At 35.3% G+C, this 23,947-nt stretch overlaps 1 protein-coding gene across 1 annotated transcript in view; it reads left to right on the plus strand.

The window, feature by feature from the left end:
* The first annotated feature begins 19,027 nt into the window (after positions 1–19,027).
* Positions 19,028–23,947, plus strand: part of LOC126821444 (uncharacterized) — a 35,300-nt gene continuing 30,380 nt past the window's right edge. The window contains 3 exon segments of the mRNA XM_050549866.1: positions 19,028–19,038; positions 19,526–19,685; positions 20,037–20,314. Coding sequence (XP_050405823.1) covers positions 19,028–19,038; positions 19,526–19,685; positions 20,037–20,314 — 449 coding nt within the window.

Consider the following 23,947-nt stretch of genomic DNA (forward strand, 5'->3'; position numbering starts at 1 on the left):
TTTTCCTAAGGTTATGCATGGCTAACACAGAAAAGACTTTGTTCATTCCGCTAGTTGACTAGTAAATAATTACTACATGTACTAAATACATAGGACTTCAGTATCAGATATTAGAAAGGAATGTCATATTATTATTAATATATCTTTGAAGCATGCATTACTATTACAATCGCCAAATCTTCAGGCTCAGTCAGTAGGATATAACTGGAGTTGTTTGATTACAGTAACTTGATCAACAAATTAGTGGATATACATGTACATGTAGTTATTAAAGAATGACCATGGAAATAAAGTATTAACGGTTTCAATTAAATCCAAACAAACATTTCATAGGCTACATTTTAATATTTAGGACATAAAAGCTACTCCTGACAATAGTGTATTATTTTTACAATTCATTGTTTTTTAAAAGATAACACACTGATGGAATGAGTATTCTTTCAACGAAAAAGAATCAGACTGGTTTTCTAGCAGAGACAAGACAGATTTTCATTACCAATTTGATGAATAAATTTAACCATGATTTTCAGTTAGTCTTTAGGTCTAAAGTGTCCAAAATTGGTTGATGGACCTCCGGGTCTCTTTGCCAAATGTCAGTTTGGCACCATCTTTTTTATTTGAAATAGTGCGAGTCGGGTAAACCTCCACAATTCCTCAACAGGTTCACCTATGGATTTGTAATATGGTCAAAATGTTCATGATACAATTTCGCATCTGCTGAAAAATATGATACATGTTGCTTAATCAATACTATCAGTTTCAAAATCAAAATAAAAGACTAATCTGAAAATGGCAATATTTTCGGAGGGGGGGGGCAACTAAAGTGATTTGATATCATATGTAATATGCAATTGAAAGGGTTTTCAGTGTTATTGAGCTTAAAATTAACCAAAACAAAGAGTTTTAAAAATCCAAAATGGCCTATATTCAGAATGGAGGCCAGAATTTCCATAAAATGATTGATTTACCGTTTGATATAGCTTGTAATATGTCTTTTATAAGGTTTTCAGAGCCACTGAACTTGAAAAAAACTCAAAACTGAATGTTGAAAATGATGGTAATGATAATGCTAAAAAAAAAAAAAAAATTCTTTAGAGAATATGTCTGGCTTATCCGACCCTCCACCCCATAAACAATACAATGGAGCATCTGGAATTGATTATACTGGATCTCAAAGATCACAAGACATTCCACCAAAATAGTGAGGCATTTTAAATTCATCTCGCATGCCTTTTCAACATTTTTAGCGGAGTGAGAATCATTTATGATATCCAGATGTTAAGATAATTCCTTATTTGTTTAGAAATGGTAATGTGATCTGTTTGAAAAGTATCAAATAAAACTCAGGAAAATACCAAACAAATGATTTTGATACTAATTACTGAAAAAATCTGAAAAACCCTAAATACCGAAAAATCACTAAATACCGAATAAAACAACACTAATTACTGAAAACAAGCCAACAGTGAGGCTGATGTCCCCCGCCGAAATCCCAAAATAAAAAGATGACACATATTAATTAATCGTACATTTATTTTTTTCAAAAGTATCGTGCATTCAAACCATACACTATGTTTCACCAATCTCTATCAGATAGAATCAAGATTATCTTGTCCCAAACCATCGACAAATGAAATCGATTAGCTCTGCTTATCGTCAGCTCGAAATGTTAATCATTGAACTCAGTCAAGACAATCATCTAATGAACATCTACATTAAGTTTAAACATTCACCTAATGAACATCTGCATTAAGTTTAAACATTCACCTAATAGACACCTACACCAAGTGTGAACATTCTAACTCAATTAGAATGAGAATTATTGTGTTCCAATGTCTCGACCAATCAAATTGCTTAGTCAAGATATTGATGTAATGAAACTATACACCAAGTTTCATCACTCTCACTTAATTAGAACTAAAGTTATCGTGTCCCAAAGCATCAATCAATCAAATTGCTTATCTCTGCTTACCCTAAGCAGAAAATGCTCATCTTCGAACTCCATCAAGGCATTGACCTAATAAACACCTACACCAAGTTTGAACATTCTAGCTCAATTAGAAAGAGAGTTATTGTGTCCCAAAAAGTGTGACGGACGAACAGACAGACAGACGGACCCATTTTAATAGTCCCCTGCTTTCTTCGAAAGGCGGGGGTCCAAAAAAAACCTAGGCCACACATAATCAACGGCTGGCAGGCAGGATACGCCCACCCTTTTCAAGAGATGGATAGAGAACAAGCTAACCAAAAAGCAATTTTTCATAACATCAAAGGCCATAATTCAGGAAGATGCGATCAGATATGTGCAAATATTGACAGGAACCAAGATCTTTGGGTTATAAACATGCATTTCAAGATTTATTAAAATCATATCACAATTGTGACCTCTAGAGGGTCCACAACCTTGATATACCAGATGTTTACACTATTTGCGTAGAGGGGTGGCCATGTTGTCCGGCAGTTTTTGTCCGATTTTCACGAAATTTGAACTCAACAAACATTACGGTGTAACAACAGTGATATATTTGAACGTTTTTGTAAATCAGATAATAACTGTGACCTCTAGGGGGACCACAAGCTAAAAACAGGATTTTTCGTACAATCAGGGGCCATAATTCAGGAAGGTACGATCAGATATGTGCAAATATCGCCAGGAACCAAGATCTTTGGGTTATAACATGCATTTCAAGTTTCAACAAAATCGGATAAAAATTGTGACCTCTATAGGTCCTTAAAATCGGATCAAAATTGTGACCTCTAGAGGGTCCACAACCTTGATATACCAGATGTTTACACTATTTGCGTAGAGGGGTGGCCATTTTGTCCGGCAGTTTTTGTCCGATTTTCACGAAATTTGAACTCAACAAACATTACGGTGTAACAACAGTGATATATTTGAGCGTTTTTGTAAATCAGATAATAATTGTGACCTCTTGAGGGACCACAAGCTAAAAATGTGACTTTTCATACAATCAGGGGCCATAATTCAGGAAGTTACGATCCAATATGCACGAGTATTGAAAGGAACCAAGATCTTTTGGTTATAAACATGCATTTCAAGTTTCATAAAAATCGGGTGAAAATTGTGACCTGTAGTGAGTCCACAACCTCAAATTTTGGCGGCCATTTTGGAAATCGGACAGACCCCAACTGAAAATGACGTCACAGAAGTGACAATGGCCTACATAAGTTCAACCTTTTTTTCAGATAGAATTTGAAGCTAAAGGTCTAACGAATATTTAACCTGAAACATAACATGTACAGATATTTAGTTTTCTCACTAAAATAGATATGGCCAAAACTAAATAATACTGTAATGGGAGTGACAATATTGTAATAAAGAGAAAAAATATCAAATGGAGTTTAATGTCTTACTGTTTGTACCAACCTGTATAATGAAGATGGGCGTACGTCATACATTATTGTTTGAGGGGGGGAGGGCATTGTACGTTTACAACTAGTATGCAAGTGTCATCATCAGTGTGCAAGGGAGCCGCGGTGACTCAGTATAGGGCTGGCTCACTTACCAAGTGGCCCAGGGTTTGATCCTAGTCTGGCGTTGTTTCCCCTTGTCCGTGGCTCACTAATCAGGAGGTCCGGGGTTTGATCCTGGTGTTGACCTAGACAGTTCCCCAAACTTTCCAGTGTTGTTTCCCCATGTCAGTGTGATGGACAGTGTCAAGTTATTCGGATGGTATATAAAACTGAAGTCCTGTGCACACGTTGACGTGCACGTAAAAGAACTTTAAATTCGAAATAAAGAGTAGACCGTAATGTATGGCGGGCTTATGTACATCTGCATTATGACGGTTGATTTTTTTTTCTCTACATTACAATTGCCATTCCCTTCCAGTATTATTTAGGTTTTGACATATATCTATTTTAGTGCAAAAATTACATATAGATGCTTTGTTTCAATTCAAATATTTGTTAGGAATTTAGTTTAGTCCCAAATCTAATCTGAACTAAAAGTTTACATATATATTAGTAGAAATACTGTTTTGAGAGAGCTTATATGCCCGCCCGTCCTCCTAGATGCGTTGAACTGTCCATTTTTCGGGCAATGTATTTCAGTTTTTAAAGGACAATGTGATAGAGCTGGTTAAACACATTCCAAATATAATTTTAAAGATCACCGGAAAAGCATCAATTTTTTTTTAAATAATGCAAGTAGTTATGTCAACACAGAGATCATTGCTACAATAGCTGAGTAATACAGGTTTCCTGAATCGGAAGTGACAAACGCTAAAGGAAACACGAGTCATCTCTCTATATAACTGACTGATGTGACGAGTGATAACAGATATAGGGGCGAATTTCTGCTCACTAATAATTCCTTCGAAGACCAAAAGTTGTTGTGTGAGATTGTGAGAGGATATCTGACAATTCATTAAAAGAATTGACTGCCACTAGATAAGTGAACACGAAAGAAAAACAGAAAAAGTCTGTGCATTACCATGTTTTTATAAGGTATAGAATGAATATAAACAAGGGAATGTACAGACTATTTCTATTTTTCAAGCAAATAGGCTCAGCCCCCCACCCCCAACTAAGATTAGCCCCCTACACCCAGTGCTGGATTAACCATCAGGCAAATAAGGCACGTGCCTTAGGGCCAGCCAAAAATCCGGGCCACAAAATAATAAAGTAAAACTTTTTTGATAATTATCAGGTGGTGACAAAAATGCTTGCCTTTATTTTTATGTAAATAAATTGCATCCTTCTTCATCTACGCGTTTGCGTTTGTCGTAATCTAGCTAGGCAGTGAATGGGAATATGTAGGCTACTTATAGTAAATACAGTACTGTCAATGTTCTGAATTTGTTTGTAATAAATTTTCTGTTGCTAAATTTAACTTAATTTCTTTTGTCAATGAGCCCAACATATCTGTATTTTCAGGACACCTATCAAAATGTGCCTTAGGGCCAACAGAGCCTTAATCCGGCACTGCCTACACCCATGTAGCCCCTTACCTGTTGTTCAATCCGATTCAGTTTGTTCAATCAAATATTGTTTACACTATTGTTTTCCCTCCCATCCTAAGATTGGGCATTGTTCTTCCAGCCCACTCCCATTCCATACCACTGACAAGGGGATACCGCACTGGGGTTGTCTTGTACATGTACATGTCTAATCTGTGTAAGTGTAGTAAATGAAACAAAAAGACCGTTAAAGAAACCGAATTTGATGTTTATACATGTAGTGACAGTGATGATCATAATGACTAACTTTGATGACATTTAAAGTGCAGGGTAACTGCGTAATTTTGAGTTTCAATAATTTATTTACTTCAATAAATAATTTTTGTCTCAAATCTATATTTTTTTAGCAAATTACACAATTATACACAATTTCAGTTTAAATGTTTGTAATTCGGCCTTAAATATCTGAACTAGAGGTTTACAGCTACCTGTAGTAAAAATAACGTAGGGTCTAATTGAAAGGGTATGTTGGTGTGGGTTTATGTTTTAGTGGTTAATATCCCGTGGTTTCCATGCGATTTACAAAACTACGGACAAAGTCTGGTCTCCATTACTTCATAGACATATTGCTCAACCAATGTCAAACATATCTCCTTGCTCATCAGACTAGGCGCTCCTCCCATAATTTCTGGGTAAACACCCGCTCACCAACCCTTGCAGTTCCCTGTGACCCCATTAACGATATAAATATTGGGCTTGTGTGCTCACACATGGTCTTGTGCGTCATACAGCATCAGTAGTCAACACGCAACTGAAATAAGGGAGATAACTCTCTATTATCATTAATGGATTTCCAAAATTATGTATGTTCCCTTGTCCATTATGTTTTCTGCATTTTGGTTTAAATCAAAATTTAACCAATAGCATATTCTTGCCTAGGATGAAGGTATTGGGTGTTTTCGCCAATATTTAATTTTATGTCAACTTCACAATTATTAGTATAAATATAGCATTTACTTGACAATTCATCTGGCCCTAAATCGAGTTAGTGCAGACTTTTTGCTTGGAACTCTCTGGATTTGTGTTCCTGGTCCTATAAGCTTTCAAAAAATGTTTAGTTTGTTTCTAAGCAAGCTAGAAATTTTGACTCCTGGCCTATAAGGAGTTAGGAAGGTTCCCCTGATGCGCTCAATTTCAATGAAATAACGGCGGCCATGTTTAAAGATGGCCGTCTAAATGGCATTTAGCAAAGTGACCTGGAAGTCTATCAACCAAATTGAACATTTCAGGCACCAGGCTAACTGAAAATCATGGTTGAACTTATTCATCAAATTGGTAATGATACTCCAAAATTCGAGGTCTAATATAAACAATCTTGAGCCACAGTATTTGGGCGCAGAAGCTAAGTGGAACAACGATCTGTTTATATAACAATTATTATTTTATAGAAACAGATGTTTGTTAATGATAAAAATATGTACAATAAATATAAATAGATCTCAAATATTTACATTTTAATATTTGCACACAAGTCAAATAAAATAGTTCTTTTATATCAACAATATAACATCAACAAATTTACTTCTTTAAAATTAAAAATAAATATAACCATTCTACAGTCCATTATAATATCACAGTAAAAATAAAGAATTACATCATAAATTACAAGACAATATTTGGAGTAATAATATGATGTATGGATAGCAATAACTTTCAACATATTATGAGACACTTTAACTATATGTAAATTGACAAAGCGTATAAAAAGAGAAATCCCGCAATTTAAAACTGTTAATTCATTATTTATATCCAAAAGGTTTCACAAGTAAAAATCATTTCGCCTTTAATAAACATCCTGTGTGATGCTATAATGAGAGTAACTGTCAGTGAATGTAAATAAACAACCCAGCAGCACATGATATAATAAATAGTCTTATACTCTGCAAACAATATTTTAGCAAACATTTATGCAGCTGGTTTGTTTGTTTACAATTCCTCAAAACCATAATGTTAAATGAAGACAAAATGATTTGCATTTGGGATTGTTCACTGTTTTAACATCATTCAATGATATTCAATGGCTGGAGTTCTCCTTTAAGACTGTCATTATAAGCTATAGGATATTTAATACTTAATAGATAAAAATATGTTGCCAAATCTAAGTCACAGTTTTGAAGAAATTGAGAAATGAAAATTTCTGCTCCCTAACATTAGTATTGATTTTAATTGTATAATCTTTATTTAAAGATAGGTTGCCAGGCAACGAAACGTACACCCACAGCAGCTAAATCGTCCGGGGATTCAACAAGTGTTGTCGCATATTTTTACTTCTTTCGGTAATGAAACATTTATAATACATTAAAATCTGATTAAGAGTAACAACTCATGAAGTAATTATCAGAAAACCATTAGAATTTGTTTGGTTTTATAAAGTTCTGTCCCATGCTAACGTTTAGTATACAAAACTTTTAATATCAAGGGTCATAACTGTAACAGTAATTATCGAAAATCACAGAAAATGAATAGACTTCTTTGTCTCATGACCTTAAACACTGTGTATAAATTTAAAGTCAATCGGATATTTTACAAAGTGATCAAGGGCCATAACTCTGGCAGTAAATACCGAAATCACTGAAAATGAATAGACTTCTTTGTCTCATGACCTTAAACACTGTGTATAAATTTAAAGTCAATCAGATATTAACTTCAGCCTCTAGAGTGTCCACAAGATTTTTCAAAGTGATCAAGGGCTATAACTCTGGCAGTAATTATCGAAAATCACTGAAAATGAATAGATTTCTTTGCCCTATGACCTTAAGCACTGTGTATAAATTTAAAAACAATCGGATATTAACTTTGGTCTCTAGAGCGTCCACAAGATCTTTCGAAGTGATCAAGGGCCATAACTCTGGCAGTAATTATCGAAAATCACTGAAAATGAATAGACTTCTTCGTCTCATAACCTTAAACACTGAGTATAAATTTAAAGTCAATCGGATATTAACTTTGGCCTTTAGAGCGTCTGCAAGATTTTTTGAAGTGATCAAGGGCCATAACTCTGGCAGTAAATATCAGATATCGCTGAAAATCAATAAGCTTCTTCGCTTCATGACCTTAAACACTGTGTATAAATTTAAAGTCAATCGGATATTAACTTTAGCCTCTAGAGCGTCCACAAGATTTTTTGAAGGGATCAAGGGCCATAACGTTAACTCTGGCAGTAATTATCGGAAATCGCTGAAAATCAATAGGCTTCTTCGTTTCATGGCCTTAAACACTGTATATAAATTTCAAGTCAATCGGATATTAACTGTAGCCTATAGAGCGTCCACAATTGCTTGTGGACGCCGGACGGACAGACAGACGGGGGCGACGACAATATACGACCACATTTCAATGTGGGCGTATAAAAATGACCTCTCTTAATTGTTATATATTTTATAAATCACAACCCAATTCAGAATCAAATTATATAACTGTGTTATAGTGTGTGGTTTAAATGTCATGGTTAAAGCATACTTTTCCTCTCTTGTAATACTTGGTTGATATTCATTCTTTGTGACTGTCACCTCTTGGTCCAAATATCATTGAATTCTATAGCTAAGTCCTCTAATCCTTTTAATGATTTAAAACTTCCAGAATAGAACATCAAATCTGACATCACCAACCTACACAAAAATAAATTTACTTTCAAAATATAAAACTTACAGCAAAACTCATACAAAATTAAAGTACACATACAGTGTTAGAAGGGACTGTAATTCTGTGAAATATTGTTGTGTGACAATGCTCCCAGCAACTTTGTTTACAAGACGGACTGACAGGAGTTACACCATTATACAGCCATATTTTATTGTGTCCATATAAAAATCATTTATATTTCATCAGTACCTTATAATAAAAGTCAAATTTAAAAAAAATGACCAGGATGGAAATCATTAGACTCACAAATCCAGAAAAGGGACACATGTATACTAGGGGGTACCAAGCAAATTTGGAAACATATCCTTATATTTTAAAACAAGAGCAACGCTACCCTGCACGATACGTCCACATTCCTGCTTTGATTAAACATATATTATGCAAAAGCTAAATCTGCCTATCGCAAGTCTTTCTTTAGGCCTGAAATGTTATCTAAATTATTAATTAGACATTAATTAACTTATTCAGACCACAATCAACTCTCGATGTCATCGCTAGCCTGCGTAATTTACTGGATTTGAATCCGATCTGCTGCTCAAAATTGATAATTAATTCCAAAGATAGGTTGCCAGACAACAAAACATACGCCCACAGCAGCTAAATCGTCTGAGCGGTCGTCAAGGGTTGTCGCATATTTATTCCTTTGTAGGTAATTGGGGGCCTTAACAAGACAGTTCCATACAGATCAGATTATAAATTTTGTCGTTTGAGGGTTTACAAGGTTCTACAAACTGAAACAAGGGTCTCAACTCTGGAAAGTAATCTACATAAATTGTTGAAATTTGACAGGCTTTTTCGTTTTACTAATTTAAACAATGCATAAAAATTTCATACAGATCACATGATCACTTTTGTCATTCAAACGTTCACAATCGCCATAACTCTAGAAATTATTGACGGAAATTGCTGAAATTCAATATTTATGTATATAAATTTCATACATATCGGATGATAACTATCATCAATCGAGCATTAACAAGGTTTAACAAAGTGAAACAAAGGCAATAACTCTAGAAGTAATCATTGTAAATTGCTGAAATTCAATAGGCTTTTTCGTTTCACTAATTTAAATCAGGCATATAAATTTCATAAAGATCGGTTGATAATTTTTTGCGTTAGAGCGTTCACAAGGATCAATAAAGTGAAACAAGGGCCATAACTCTAGACGTAATAAACGGAAATTGTCGAAATTCAATAGGCTTCTTCGTTTCAGTAATTTAAATAAAGCATTTAAATTTCAGAAAGATCGGATGATAACTTTTGGCGTTAGAGCGTTCACAAGGTTCAATAAAGTGAAACAAGGGCCATAACTCTAGACATAATCAACGGAAATTGCTGAAATTCAATAGGCTTCTTTGTTTCACTAATTTAAATAATGCATGTAAATTTCAGAAAGATTGGATGATAACTTTTGGAGTTAGAGCGTTCACAAGGTTCAATAAAGTGAAACAAGGACCATAACTCTAGACGTTATAAACAGAAATTGTTGAAATTCAATAGGCTTCTTCGTTTCACTAACTTAAATATTGCATATAAATTTCACAAAGATCGTATGTTAACTTTTGGCATTAGAGCGTTCACAAGGTTCAACAAAGTGAAACAAGGGCCATAAGCCTATTGAAATTAAATAGGCTTCATCTCACTAATGTAAACAACATATATCAATTTTAAAACAATTGGATGATAACTTTTGGCGTTAGAGCGTTCACAAGAAATTGTGGACGATGGACAGACGGACCGATGGACCGACCTACAGACGGACGGTCGGGGGCGACGGCAATATACATCCACATTTCAATGTGGGCGTATAAAAATGGATAATCGAGATTATGTTTTTTATCGTGCCGACTTTAGTAATGATGATCGAGGCTAAGCCGAAAATTCAAAAGCTAATATCTCGCTTCTGTGTGGATCAATTTGACTGAAATTTTCAGCAAATTCCCTTAACATTATCTAGTTTTAAACTGCCAGCTCTTTATCTAATCTACCATAATGCCCCTTTAATATGGTACTTTTTAAAATAAAGAGAATGAAATATGAAATGGGTGCAACGACTGTAATATGACAAGAGACAAAGAAGGCTAAATTTACAAATTAAATATTAACAAATAAGTGGGTGTGACAAAGCCCTTGAAGATCGGGCATGCACCAAAATCAATACTTGCTGTCCTTTGCGTATAAGGATTAAATATGTCAATCATGGGTTCCACGTTGGCCGTATATGCCCCCTCGGGGATATGGAAAATGACCGGAACTAGATCTGACCCATCGGTCATTTTGCCTGCCCGAAAAATAGCCTTTTTTTTTCAAAACCCAATTTTCAACCATGGCTACGATCGACCTCCAAAACTATAAAATTGTTGGACCAGTGCAGAATAATGCACATAATCTCGTTGGTTTTATAGAGTTGTATACAGTCGTCAACCGATTATACTGAGTGTTGTGTTGATAATGATGAGTGTCTGGTAGTAGAACAATAAAAGTTAATTGACATGTGGAATTTAATCAATGGCGTGAAGCGGTCCATTCTTAGTCAATCACGTATTGTCCACGTGTTATAAGAATTTTCTAGAACAAAGCCGTTTACCACTATTACAGTCACGCACGATGTAAACGAGATTATTATGATCTTCAAAAAAAAGGGCAATTAAGGCAACACAAATAAAATAAGTTGTTTCTCGGGCACCGCCCGCACGCAAAATTGGTTGCGCGTGCGGCCTATTTATTAGTCTTGATGAAAAAAAAAATATGTAACGCCCGCCCGAACATCGATAAGCAAGTCATAAAAAAAATATGCCGCATGTATCTACATGCCCCATACGTGAATATCCATTCAAATGTATTAAACTGATTCAGATGTAAACGCTCATTTACGGGTCTTTTTTATTGATATCGAAAGAACCTCCATTTTTGTATCACGTGATTTTAATTACCTCCCCTTGTGAACTAGAATTTGAATCGTGTTAAACACAGAAAGTCATTGACAACAATGCAATGTATTTCAATCATTCGATCTTAATCGGCTCATTATTGCCGGCTTCAGTCGGTCCATGTTTTAAAAAATCCTACTTATAAAACAATGAATCGTAGAACAGGTTAATTATTATAACTTGTGGCTACGAATACGATACGATGATAGTCACCATACCTTAGTCAGAATCTGGGTCATTAGCACATTTAACGGTAGTTTTGATAATCCGGAAAATAATAATTGGATTACACATTTGATGGTTTTACTGACGAGTTGTTAGTTAAATTTAAATAGTCATTCGATATAAACCCCAGATAGAACACCGAATATCCTGAGAAACACACCGAATAACCTGAGAAACAGTCATATCACGATGACCCGTGACATTGGTTGGAATTAGGTCAATCATTATAAACCCGCGATACTAGATTTAGATCGAAGTGTCGTTTACCGTGATGATGATGATACACATGCTGACAGAGGCTTACTCTTTAAAATATTGTCGTTATTATGGACGGCTATTAATAGTCGTACGGAATTTTATTTTAAACCAATTTCAATTATGGTTGTCACTATTACCATTAGTAAGCTACATTACGTGAATTAAATATGGAAAATTATTTTCCTTTCAGTCAGTGTTCAGTGTTTGAGTAAACTTGATTTTTGGGTTTATGTTCTAAGTATGTATAATATATAACTGAAAGCAAAACCGTAGACAAGTAATGACTTTCTTATTAAAAAAAAAAAAAAAAATACAAGGCCGCCCTCCCGCCCCAACAATTTTCAACAATAGGCAAATTTTATTTTGCACCATCCTCTAGCCAGAAATGAGATAAAAAAAAAAAATAAACCGCCCTCCCCCCCTACAGTTTCAGCTGTCAGTTGCCCGAGAAACAAGACATTTATTTTGTGTAGCCTAATATGAAGTACTGCTCTTCGAATCCAACCAACTGTCATATTAAATAAAAACAGCATAGAAATTATGTAAATCCTCAACAATGTACGTGTTGGGAGAAAGATAGGTTGCCAGGCAACAAAACATACGCCCACAGCAGCTAAATCGTCCGAGCAGTCAACAAGGGTTGTAGCATATTTATTCTTTTGTAATTAATTAGGGGAATTTAATTGACAATTTCATACAGATGAGTCATGATATTATAATTTTCGTCGTTTGAGGGTTCACAAGGTTCTAAAAACTAAAACAAGTGCCGTAAATCTGGAAGTATTCTACAGAAATCGTTGAAATTCGACAGGCTTTTTTGTTTTACTAATTCAAATAATGCATATAAATTTCATACAGATCTGATGATAACTTTTGTCATTCGAACATTCAAAAGGCTTCTTTATTTCACTAATTTAAATGATGCAAATGAATTTCATACAGATTAAGTGATAACTTTTGTTGTTCAAGCGTTCACAAGATTCAACAAAGCTAAACAAGAGCCATAACTCTAGATGTAATCAACGGAAATTTGCTGAAACTTAATAGGCTTGGTAGTTTTTCTAATTTAAACGATACATATAAATTTCATACAGATCGGATAATAACTTTTGTCGTTAGAGCATTCACAAGGTATAACAAAGTGAAACAAGGGCCATAACGCACTGCGTAATTAACGGAAATTGCTGAAATTCAATGGGCTTCTTCATTGCACTAATTTAAATGATGCATATCAATATCAAACAGATTGGATGATAAATGTTGTCATTAGAGTGTTCACAGGATTCAACAAAGTGAAACAAGGGCCATAACTCTAAATGTAATTAACGGAAATTGCTGAAATTCAATAGGCATCTTTGTTTTACTAATTTAAATGATGCATATAAATGTCATACAGATCGGATTATAACTTTTGTCGCTAGAGCATTCACAAGGTACAACAAAGTGAAACAAGGGCTATAACTCATGGCGTAATTAATGGAAATTGCTAAAATTCAATAGGCTTCTTCTTTTCAGTAATTTAAATGATGCATATCAATTTCAAACAGATCGGATGATAACTGTTGTCATTAGAGCGTTCACAAGATTCAACAAAGTGAAACAAGGGTCATAACTCTAGATGTAATTAACAGAAATTGCTGAAATTCAATAGGGTTCTTTGTTTTACTAATTTAAATGATGCTTATAAATTTCATACAGATCGGATAATAACTTTGTTGTTAAAGCATTCACAAGGTACAACAAAGTGAAACAAGGGCCATAACTCACACATAATTAACAGAAATTGCTGAAATTCAATAGGCTTCTTCGTTTCACTAATTTAAATGATGCATATCAATTTCAAACAGATCAGATGATAACCGTTGTCATTAGAGCGCTCACAACATTCAACAAAGTGAAACAAGGGCCATAACTCTAGATGTAATTAACGGAAATTGCTGAAATTCAATAGGCTTTTTTGTTTTACTAATTTAAATGATGCATATAAATTTCATACAGATCGGTTGATAACTTTTGTCGTTAGAGCGTCCACAAGGTGCAACAAAGTGAAACAAGGGCCATAACTCCAGAAGAAATTAATGGAAGATAATGAAATAAAATAGGCTTCTTCATCTCCCTAATGCAAACAACATATATCAATTTCAAAACAATCAGATGATAAATGTAGTCTGTAGAGTGTTCACAAGAAATTGTGGACGATGGACGGACGTATGGGGGTGATGGCAATATATGACCACATTTCCATGTGGGCGTATAAAAATGCATTATAATTTTTTTATAGTGGTATTACGGCCTTGTGGAAATTGTAGAAATAAAATCTAGAGATTGGTTAACTTGCTTACCAAAAAATTACTGTCTGAACCATCGTAAATTTTATTATGAACAAACTACTTAACTTTGGTTATTATAAACTTACCTGTGTGTTTGAAATCAACTCCTGTTAAATAAAATCCATTGCACAACTAATTATCCCAACAAATAAAAAAGTTATCTCTTGAAAAATTGAACTCCCACAAATTTTCGATACAGAAAAGTACCAATAATGGAAGCTGATTACGTCACTCTTCAGGAGATATCATTTCGTATAAGGGGTGACAGCACAGCAAATAGAAACGTTTTTCGGCACTTTTACGACAATTCAATTTTGGGCATTCACACAGATAACTGTCCATATTCTTTTATTTTGTTAACGTTTTTTACATTCTAGTAAAATCTCTGCAAATTTTATAACTTTACCTTTTGGAATATTTTGTTTTAATAATTATTTGATTAGCGACTCGGATGGGATAATTTTCTTTTGAACACACATGCGGCACAAAAACAATTACATTCGTTTCACGGGCCTTAAATATTACTTAAGATTATCTTTAATATGATATAGTATTATAAGCAACACGCTTGTAAAATATTGAAGCGGTTATTATTTCATCGAAAGAATGCTATCAAATTAACAATACACTCGGAGACTTCGGAGGTGAGCTTCATGATACTTGTTAAATTATTTATAACATAAAGAAGATAGGATATTTTTAGTTTAGATATGACTTTATTTTTACGAGTATCAGTGCAATCAGTGATATTTTCGTTATGAATAAAATTTGATAGACTGGCGATCAATGGTTTCAATATGTAATTGCCTTCAGTTATATTTTTCGTCGCCCAAACTCAAACGATCGTAATGATCGCGCTTTGTTTTCATTGCAACACGTGATTGTCAAACCATCTGTCAAAATTAAACTACCCCCACAACAGCTGAATTGGTTTAGCCCAACATGTAACGAAAGCATATGCTTCCTCTCAGTCGAAATTACAAGTAAATAGTCAAATTTGTCAAGAGAGAACTTTTTTATTCGTTGGGATATTTAGTTGTGTAATGGATTTTATCAAACGGGAGTTGATTTCAAACATTTAAGTAGTTTTTTCACAATCGAAGAAATCTGTTTAAAATCTACGATGGTTCAGACAGTAAGAACATTACATATTCCAGTGCTATTGTGTGGCAATAATGATAATTCAATGTGTTACAAAAATGTTGTGAATATTAGGTAACTCTTATACACGACGATATTATAGGGGGTGCTAGTGTCGTTAGCTGTGAAGTTAGTTATCCGTTAGTTATTTAGTTATTCATTATTAAAATTTACGTCACAATTCTGCGGTCCGTCATGCCGTAAGAGATGGTCTAAAACCAATAAATGTGAGAAATATGCCGTCGATAATTATATGTTTATCTTCATATCGATGTTATTATATTACAACTCTTAATTATCCAGGTCGGTGTGCTTTCTATAGAGCACGTGGTAATTACGTGTCAGCCACTGGAATGGTTTTCCTACGGCCAATTCAGGTATTTAAATTATTTAAGTTGTCAAAGCCAAAAGGGAATATTCAATTAATAAATAATTATCATAAGACTTACTAATATTTCATTTTTAAGTTCAATATATAATTTTTTGTGTACCCCATGCTGACAAAGTGGTATAGACACTGAATTCACAATACCCTACCATGAATAAAAAACATGAAATATGAATTTACTTTGCAAAGTGTTCGTGCATTATCAAAAATGATCCTTGATTTACAAAAAATCATGTTTTTAGCTATTGGACTCCAATAGCTAAAAACGTGATGTTTCATACAATTAGGTGCCATAATCCAGGAAGTTACAATCTGATATGCGCGAATAGCGAAAGAAACCAAAATCTTTGGGACATAAAAATATGTTTCAAGTTCCATCAAATTTGAATCAAAATCGTGGCCTCTAGAGGGTCCACACACATTTCAAGTTTAAACCAAATCGGATAAAAATTGTGACCTCTACAATGTTCACAAGCTAAAAACATAATCCATGAAGTTACAGTCCGATACATGCCAATATCGAAAGGAACTGAGATCTTAGGGTGATAAACCTATATTTCAAGTTTCATTGAAATTGGATAAAAACTGTGACCTGTAGAGTGTTCAGAAACAATTGTGGACGGACGGACATGGGCGACGACAATATACGTCCACATGAAAATGTGGGCGTATAAAAAATCCTATTGTTCATGCAATCAGGGGTCATAATCCAGTTATAGTCTGAAATGCACGAATATCGAAATGGACTGAGATATTTGGGACATAAAGCTATATTTTAAGTTTCATCAAAATCAGATAAAAATTGTGACTTCTAGAGAGTCAACCTTGGTATTACATAATTTTACACTATTTGCGTACAAGGTGTAACATAAAGCTATATTTTAAGTTTCATCAAAATCAGATAAAAATTGTGACTTCTAGAGAGTCAACCTTGGTATTACATAATTTTACACTATTTGCGTACAAGGTGTAACGATGATATATTCAGACAATTTTTGAAATCAGATAAAAATTGTTACCTCTAGAGGGACCACAATCAAGGGCCGTAATTCAGGAAGTTACGATCCGATATGCGTGAATATCGAAAGGAACCAAGATCTTTGGGTTATTAACATGAATTTCAAGGTTCATCAAAATCGGATCAAAATTGTGTTCTCTAGAGGGACCACAAGCTAAAAACATGATTTTTTGTAAATCCAGGACGATAATTCAGGAAGTTACGATCCGATATACCTGAATATCGAAAGGAACCAAGATCTTTGGGTTATAAACATGTATTTCAAGTTTCATCAAAATCTTGATATACCATATATTTACAATATTTGGGTAGGAGGGACAGCCATTTTGTCCAGCAGTTTTGGTCCGATTTTTACGAATTTCGAACTCAACCATCATAAGTGTAATATATTCAAATGTTTTTTTAAATCGGATAAAAATTGTGACCTCTAGAGGGACCGCAAACTAAAAACGCAATTTTTCGTACAATCAAGGAAGTTATGATCCAATATGCAAGCATAACAAAAGGAAAAAAAGACCTTTGGGTTATAAGATGTATTTCAGGTTTCATCAAAATCAGATCATAATTGTGGCCTCTAGAGGGTCCACAACCTTGATATACCGTATATTTACACTATTTGTGTATGAGAGGCGTCCATTTTGTCTGGCAATTGTGACCTGTAGAGTGTCCACAAACAATCTACGTACACATGAAAATGTGGGCGTATAAGAAGTGGGTCTGGCACCACCCAAGCAGGGGTCGGATCATGCACTAAAATCAATAGTTACTGTCCTTAGGGTATAAAAAGTTCCAAGATAATCCAATCAGAATTGCTGCCTGTAACACAAAAATTGGGCATAGCTCTGCCTCCCCTGGGGGTTGAGACATTCACCAAAATCAACAGTTGCCATCTTTATCCAAAAAGTCAACAATGAGGCTGATGTCCCCCGCCGAAATCCCAAAATAAATAGGTGACACATTGACTAATTGCACATTTATCTTTTTCAAAAGTATTAAGCAATCAAACTGATAATCTATATTTAGTCTAAGCATAAAATGTTTAAGATCAAACTCAGTCAAGGTTTTGAAGTACCTGGTAGTGAAACTATACACTAAGTTTCATCACTCTCCATCAGTTTGAATCAATGTTATTGTGTCACAAAGCATCGACCAATGAAATGGATTAGCTCTGCTTAGCTTTCGCTCGAAATGTTAATCATTGAACTTATTCATGACATTCACATAATGAACATCTACATCAAGTTTAAACATTCTACCTCAATTAAAAGCAGAGTTGTTATGTTACAAAGTCTTGATCAATCAAACTGCTTGTTGCTCTTTAGCTTAAGCAGAAAATTTTCATCAAACTTAGTCAAGGTAATGATATAATGAATCTATACTCAGAGTTTCATAGCTTTCACTTAATTATAACCAAAGTTATCGTGCTCAAAAGCATCAACCAATCAAATTGCTTATCTCTGCTTACCATAATAATCGATTTATTCTTTTATTTTTCTGTTCCTTTGAAATGTGCAAATTCTTAAGTTTTACTGCTCTATAAAGATGTCGCAAATGAAATTACATGTTATATTTGGGTCCAGATATGCGCCAAGAATAATTATTGACACCGCGGGCCCCCTAACTGATTATTTTGCGTCTGCCCCTGACTGTGTAACTTGTGATCTTAAGGTCCATCGGGATGAGATTTTCTCGCTTGTGTTATTGTGTCTTTGTGATTTGCATTACCGGTTCTATTGTTGAAATTTTAGCCATCGATATTTAGAACGTTGTTTTGTTTTGGTTTTCCCTTAGTTATCTGTAGTACTATGGGTCGTCTGTCGGACGTGGAGAGCTGACAACCATAAAAATCGGTCGCCACATCCGGCTTATAACCCATGCATCGTTTCTTACTACATATTCTGGAAAAGCCCATGATCGTCTAGTATTGTCTCTGGCCGCATTTGTTTCTTATTTTCTTCTTAGGACTCCACTTTAAATATTGTGTATTTATTCTGCCACTCATTCAGTTTATGGTTACACACAGTAACAACAATACCACATTTCATTTCTACATTTTATATTAAGCACAGCTACACGTTACAAGAAAATAAAGCCATTCTCTCTAACCCGCTCTCATGCAGACTCGGTGAGTCTGCTGATGGAAATTCCTACATCTTCTCCCTAAGAGAACTACATGGCTGTCTACCCTAGAGCGCACATTCTTTTAATTATATATTCTTAGATTCACACCCATTAATTATTCTATTGGCTATTTATGATGTAATTAATAATGTGATTGGTCACTCATGCCAAATATGAAATGGTAACTTTCCGATACAACAGGGACTCATTACCAAAGTTAGTTAACAGACACATTTTATTTCTGACAATGACAAATGTGTTTATTAACCTATAGTTTAATTCATGTATCATATCAGCACGGACCCCCCTTTCCTGTTATTCTCACAATATTTCACGAACAACTTAATTTGCGTTTTAAATAAACTCATACCATAACTAATATATAGACAATGGAGAATAGAAATAAAACATATGTATTTATCAAATTATAATTCATGTCCTCTCGTGCACTTATATTCATCTAATACAATTTCGCATAAATTATCAAATAGAATTACATATCATGGTGGTCACAGTGTTGAAAAAAAAAGACATTCCTTGAAGGGAATTAACCTTATTTCCTTAGTGAGATGAATAAGAGAAGGAGCAACCAATGTTGGCTAATTAGCCAGACTTCAATTGGGTGAAAGAAAAGAAAATGTCGATTTTCATGTTAGTTCAACTTTTGTATTGGTTTTTAGCCTCAAGACTTAGTTTTACGTAGACTATTTCTTCGTTTGGCATTTTCCAGTTTTCACAAACTCATTTCTTAAATTTTTAGGAAATACAATACAGACTCGTTTAAGGATCACGCAATTATATATGCCAACGAAGTTGGTCAACTAAAAGGACAGATTTTGAGTGAACCTCAGGTGGGTTTTCTACTGTTATGGGATCTTGTGCCTCTTTGATATGTGCCTCCTTAGTTTTGTTTTTCAAGCTAGTACTAGTGGTTATGGTAAATGGACCTTAGAGAACCAAGATGAGCAAGTCAAGCCGAAGAAGAGGTGTGATGAGGTGGAAAAGTCACAAGCTCAGAGTATCGATCGGCTTAAGACTAAAGTAAGGTTCTTAGCCACCCAAAATGATCCCTCTGAATCTCTAATTCTACTGACCCTTGATGAGCTCGCAAGTCTTGCAAGATCTTACAGACATGGAGATCGGGATATTTTGGAGGAACTTGCCAGGCAGGCATCCAGACATCAGGGGGAAATCAACTTGCCAACTTTGTGTCTTTCGGTTTTGGGAGGATCTGCTGACGATAAGGTCTCAAAAGCTTTGGCAAAGTGCATAAAGGAAAAGTTGACTGATCTAACTAAATCGACTGATGGTGAACGGAAAGACGTCGAATCCAGGCCACAGTCCCCTATGTCTAATATATTTCCACCTCCCTCCACGTTTTTCCCTCCTTTTCAAGGATTCTGTTTTCTGGGTTATTAACCTAGTCCAGGTTTTTTGGAAGGGCTAGTTGCCCTAAGAATAGCATGCAGTGTCATTTTTGCGACTCTGCAAGCCATTTGATTAAAGACTACCAATTGATGAACCAGTGGCTGCCAGGCAGGATACGCCAACATTTTGCAAGAGATGGATAGAGAACAAGCTAAAAACAAACACGATTTTTTGTACAATCAGGGGCAATAATCCAGAAAGTTATGGCCTGAAATGTGCAAATATCAAAAGGGGCTGAGATCTTTGGGATATAAAGATAACAAGCCAACAGTGAGGCTGATGTCCCCCACCGAAATTCCAAAATAAAAAGATGACACATATTAATTAATCACACATTTATTTTTTTCAAAAGTATCGAGCAATCAAACCATACAATCAGTTTCACCAATCTCTATCAGATAGAATCAAGATTATCTTGTCCCAAACCATCGACAAATAAATCGATTAGCTCTGCTTATCGTCAGCTCGAAATGTTAATCATTGAACTCAGTCAAGACATTTACCTAATGAACATCTACATCAAGTTTAAACATTCACCTAATGAACATCTACATCAAGTTTAAACATTCACCTAATAGACACCTACACCAAGTTTGAACATTCTACCTCAATTAGAAGGAGAGTTATTGTGTTCCAAAGTCTCGATCAATCAAATTGCTTATCACTCTGCTTACCCTGAGCAGAAAATGCTCATTATCAGACTTAGTCAAGGCATTGATGTAATGAAACTATACACCAAGTTTCATCACTCTCACTTAATTAGAACTAAAGTTATCGTGTCCCAAAGCATCAACCAATCAAATTACTTATCTCTGCTTACCCTAAGCAGAAAATGCTCATCTTCGAACTCCGTCAAGGCATTCACCTAATAAACACCTACACCAAGTTTGAACATTCTAGCTCAATTAGAAAGAGAGTTATTGTGTCCCAAAAAGTGTGACGGACAGACGGATGGACGGACGGACAGACAGACAGACGAACCCATTTTAATAATCCCCTGCTTTCTTCGAAAGGCGGGGGACAAAAATTGTGACCTCTAGAGGGTCCACAACCTCATATTATACACTTCTACACAATTTGCGTACAAAGAGCGGCCATTTTGTCAGGCAGTTCCATTTCGATTTTCCCGAAAATCGAATTCACCCTTCATTATGGTGGAATGGTGATGTATTTAAACAGTTTTTAAAATCGGAAAAAAATTGTGACCTCTAGAGAATCCGCAAGCTATATTTGTACGCTAATTCTTTCTACAGGATGTCAGTTTTGATTTCATCATTCCCTCATGGGAGTATATTGGCTTTGATCCATCAAAAGTTGAGAACGAAACGATCATAGGTGGATTACGGTTTCCGGGGACAAATCCGAGGAACTATCTCCTTTAACCTGCTGTTTGATAAAACACCCAGAGGTGGAGCAGCTTTTAGAAAACAAAGTAGCTTTTTGAGATGGACTCCCTTCCAATTTTGAATCCAGATCATTTTCTAGCTGGGAACCTGCACAATAATTTAAGCCACTGGGGACTTTGTTAGACAAGGTTCCCCCTGAAACTGCGAGTAACGTAAGGTCTTGGCTGGCGGACGGGGTGAATATTTTTGATTTCTTTAGACATTTTAAGGTTAATTTTAAGGGCAGACCCTATGATTCTGATACCCCACCGAGTCGTATCTTTGAAAATTCTTCCATTTGTAAATACTTCGACATTTTTATTTGTGATGAATTAAAGGAAAGGATTCATAGTGGATGTATCCGTGTCTGGGGTAGAGTTGGTTCATGTCCCGTACCCAAAATTATTATGCCTTTGACGGCAGAAACTTTGAAGCCTCGTCTTTGCCATGATGAAGGTTTTTTTAATATGTGGATCAAGGATTTACCTTTCCAATTAGACGCTTTAAGAGATGTGCATCGATTAATTGATAGGAAAGCCTTTATGGTATCCTTTGATGAAAAATCGGGTTTTGATCATGTCCGGTTGTCCGAGTCATCTCAGACGTATATTTTGGGATGCAATTCGGAGGGTGGATTATGTCGTACACTACTTTATCTCTTATTGTCATAGTTTCTGGGTTAGAACGATTCAATATATTGATGACGATGACGCGCCTCAGGAGGCAGGAGTTTATTGAGAAGCCAAGAATCACAACTAAGAGTGGTAGTTTACTCAATGAGAGAGTTAATGACAAGGTTGGGTTATACATTGTTAATTAGGAAAGGCGTTCTCACACCTGTTAAATGTATTAAATTCTTGGGATTCTTTGTGGATTCGGTGAAAGAGGCTTATATTTTGCCACTGGAAAAAAGAAATTCATTTATTGAGCTCAGAGAGTTTACTTTGTCCGTAGAACGTGTTGGGATAAAAACTTTACAAAGATTTAGTTGGAAATGTATTTCCATGTCCTTGGCCATTTCCAGGTTATTTTGCAGAGAGATAAACTTGGGAATATCTTTTTACAAGAAAACTAGTTCAATGGTAACTATTGGAAGCGAACTGCGGGCTGAGCTGCAGCATTGAAGGTTTTGGGACAATTGGGAGGGACATTCCAAAAGGTGCCGGGAGTCCCATCGTCAAGTGGTTATGTTAACTGATGCATCAAATTTCAGACATGGTGCTATTTTTAGAAATGATTTATTGGGTTGCGATATTTTTGAATTAGGCGACTATTTCAAGGCGGATGATGCACGACCCAAACTCTCAAAAGAGGCTGCAGCGGTCCTAGAATCTTTTCGCTCCTTGACTTCCGAACTCAGGGATAGCTGTGTGGATGTTTCTACGGATAATATGTCAGTTATTCATGCTTGAGACAATCAAGGTGTTCAGGATAGGGTTTTGAATGAGTTAACGAAAGAAATGTTTCGAATGGTCATGGGGCTGAATATTGATTTGAGAAGGAATTATATACCGTCGAAAGAAAATCAGGCTGATTCCCTTTCCCGTAAATTAGATTATTCGGATACGAAATCATCTGGGAATGCATGGGCCCACATTCTGTTGATTTTTTGGCGTTGTTGATCTTATTCTATGTTTCCCCCCCCCCCTTCCTTATTTTTCCAGTTGTGTCTTCTGAGGGATGAAAGGGTCGAATCATGCACGTTTGTGGTTCCAAGCTTCTACCCAGTTCCCATTTGGACCCATTATTGCATACTCATGTGTTTTTGAATGTACTTTTGGGCTCCGTTGGAGAGTGCAGTATCCTGGAGTTTCCCTCTAAGAAGGGATTTCATAGGGATACTCGTCAATTAATGTGGTCACTATAATCTGCTTACAGATTGTGTTTTAAATAGCTTGTTCTATTTTCAGAAGTTGTTGTTAAATTGGAGAAGATTTCCGAGAGAATACTAGAGTTAGATAATAGATCCCCACAAGCAATTGCGTTTAAAAGACAACAGGTTATTTTACATTTATTTGGCCGTTTCCTTTCCCAGCTTCCCTATTTGTCCTCTCTGGCTTCCTGCTTGCCAGAAGATGTGAGTAAATTTCTTATTTGGAA

This window comes from Patella vulgata, chromosome 5, assembly GCF_932274485.2.
Source record: "Patella vulgata chromosome 5, xgPatVulg1.2, whole genome shotgun sequence".
Taxonomy (NCBI): domain Eukaryota; kingdom Metazoa; phylum Mollusca; class Gastropoda; family Patellidae; genus Patella; species Patella vulgata.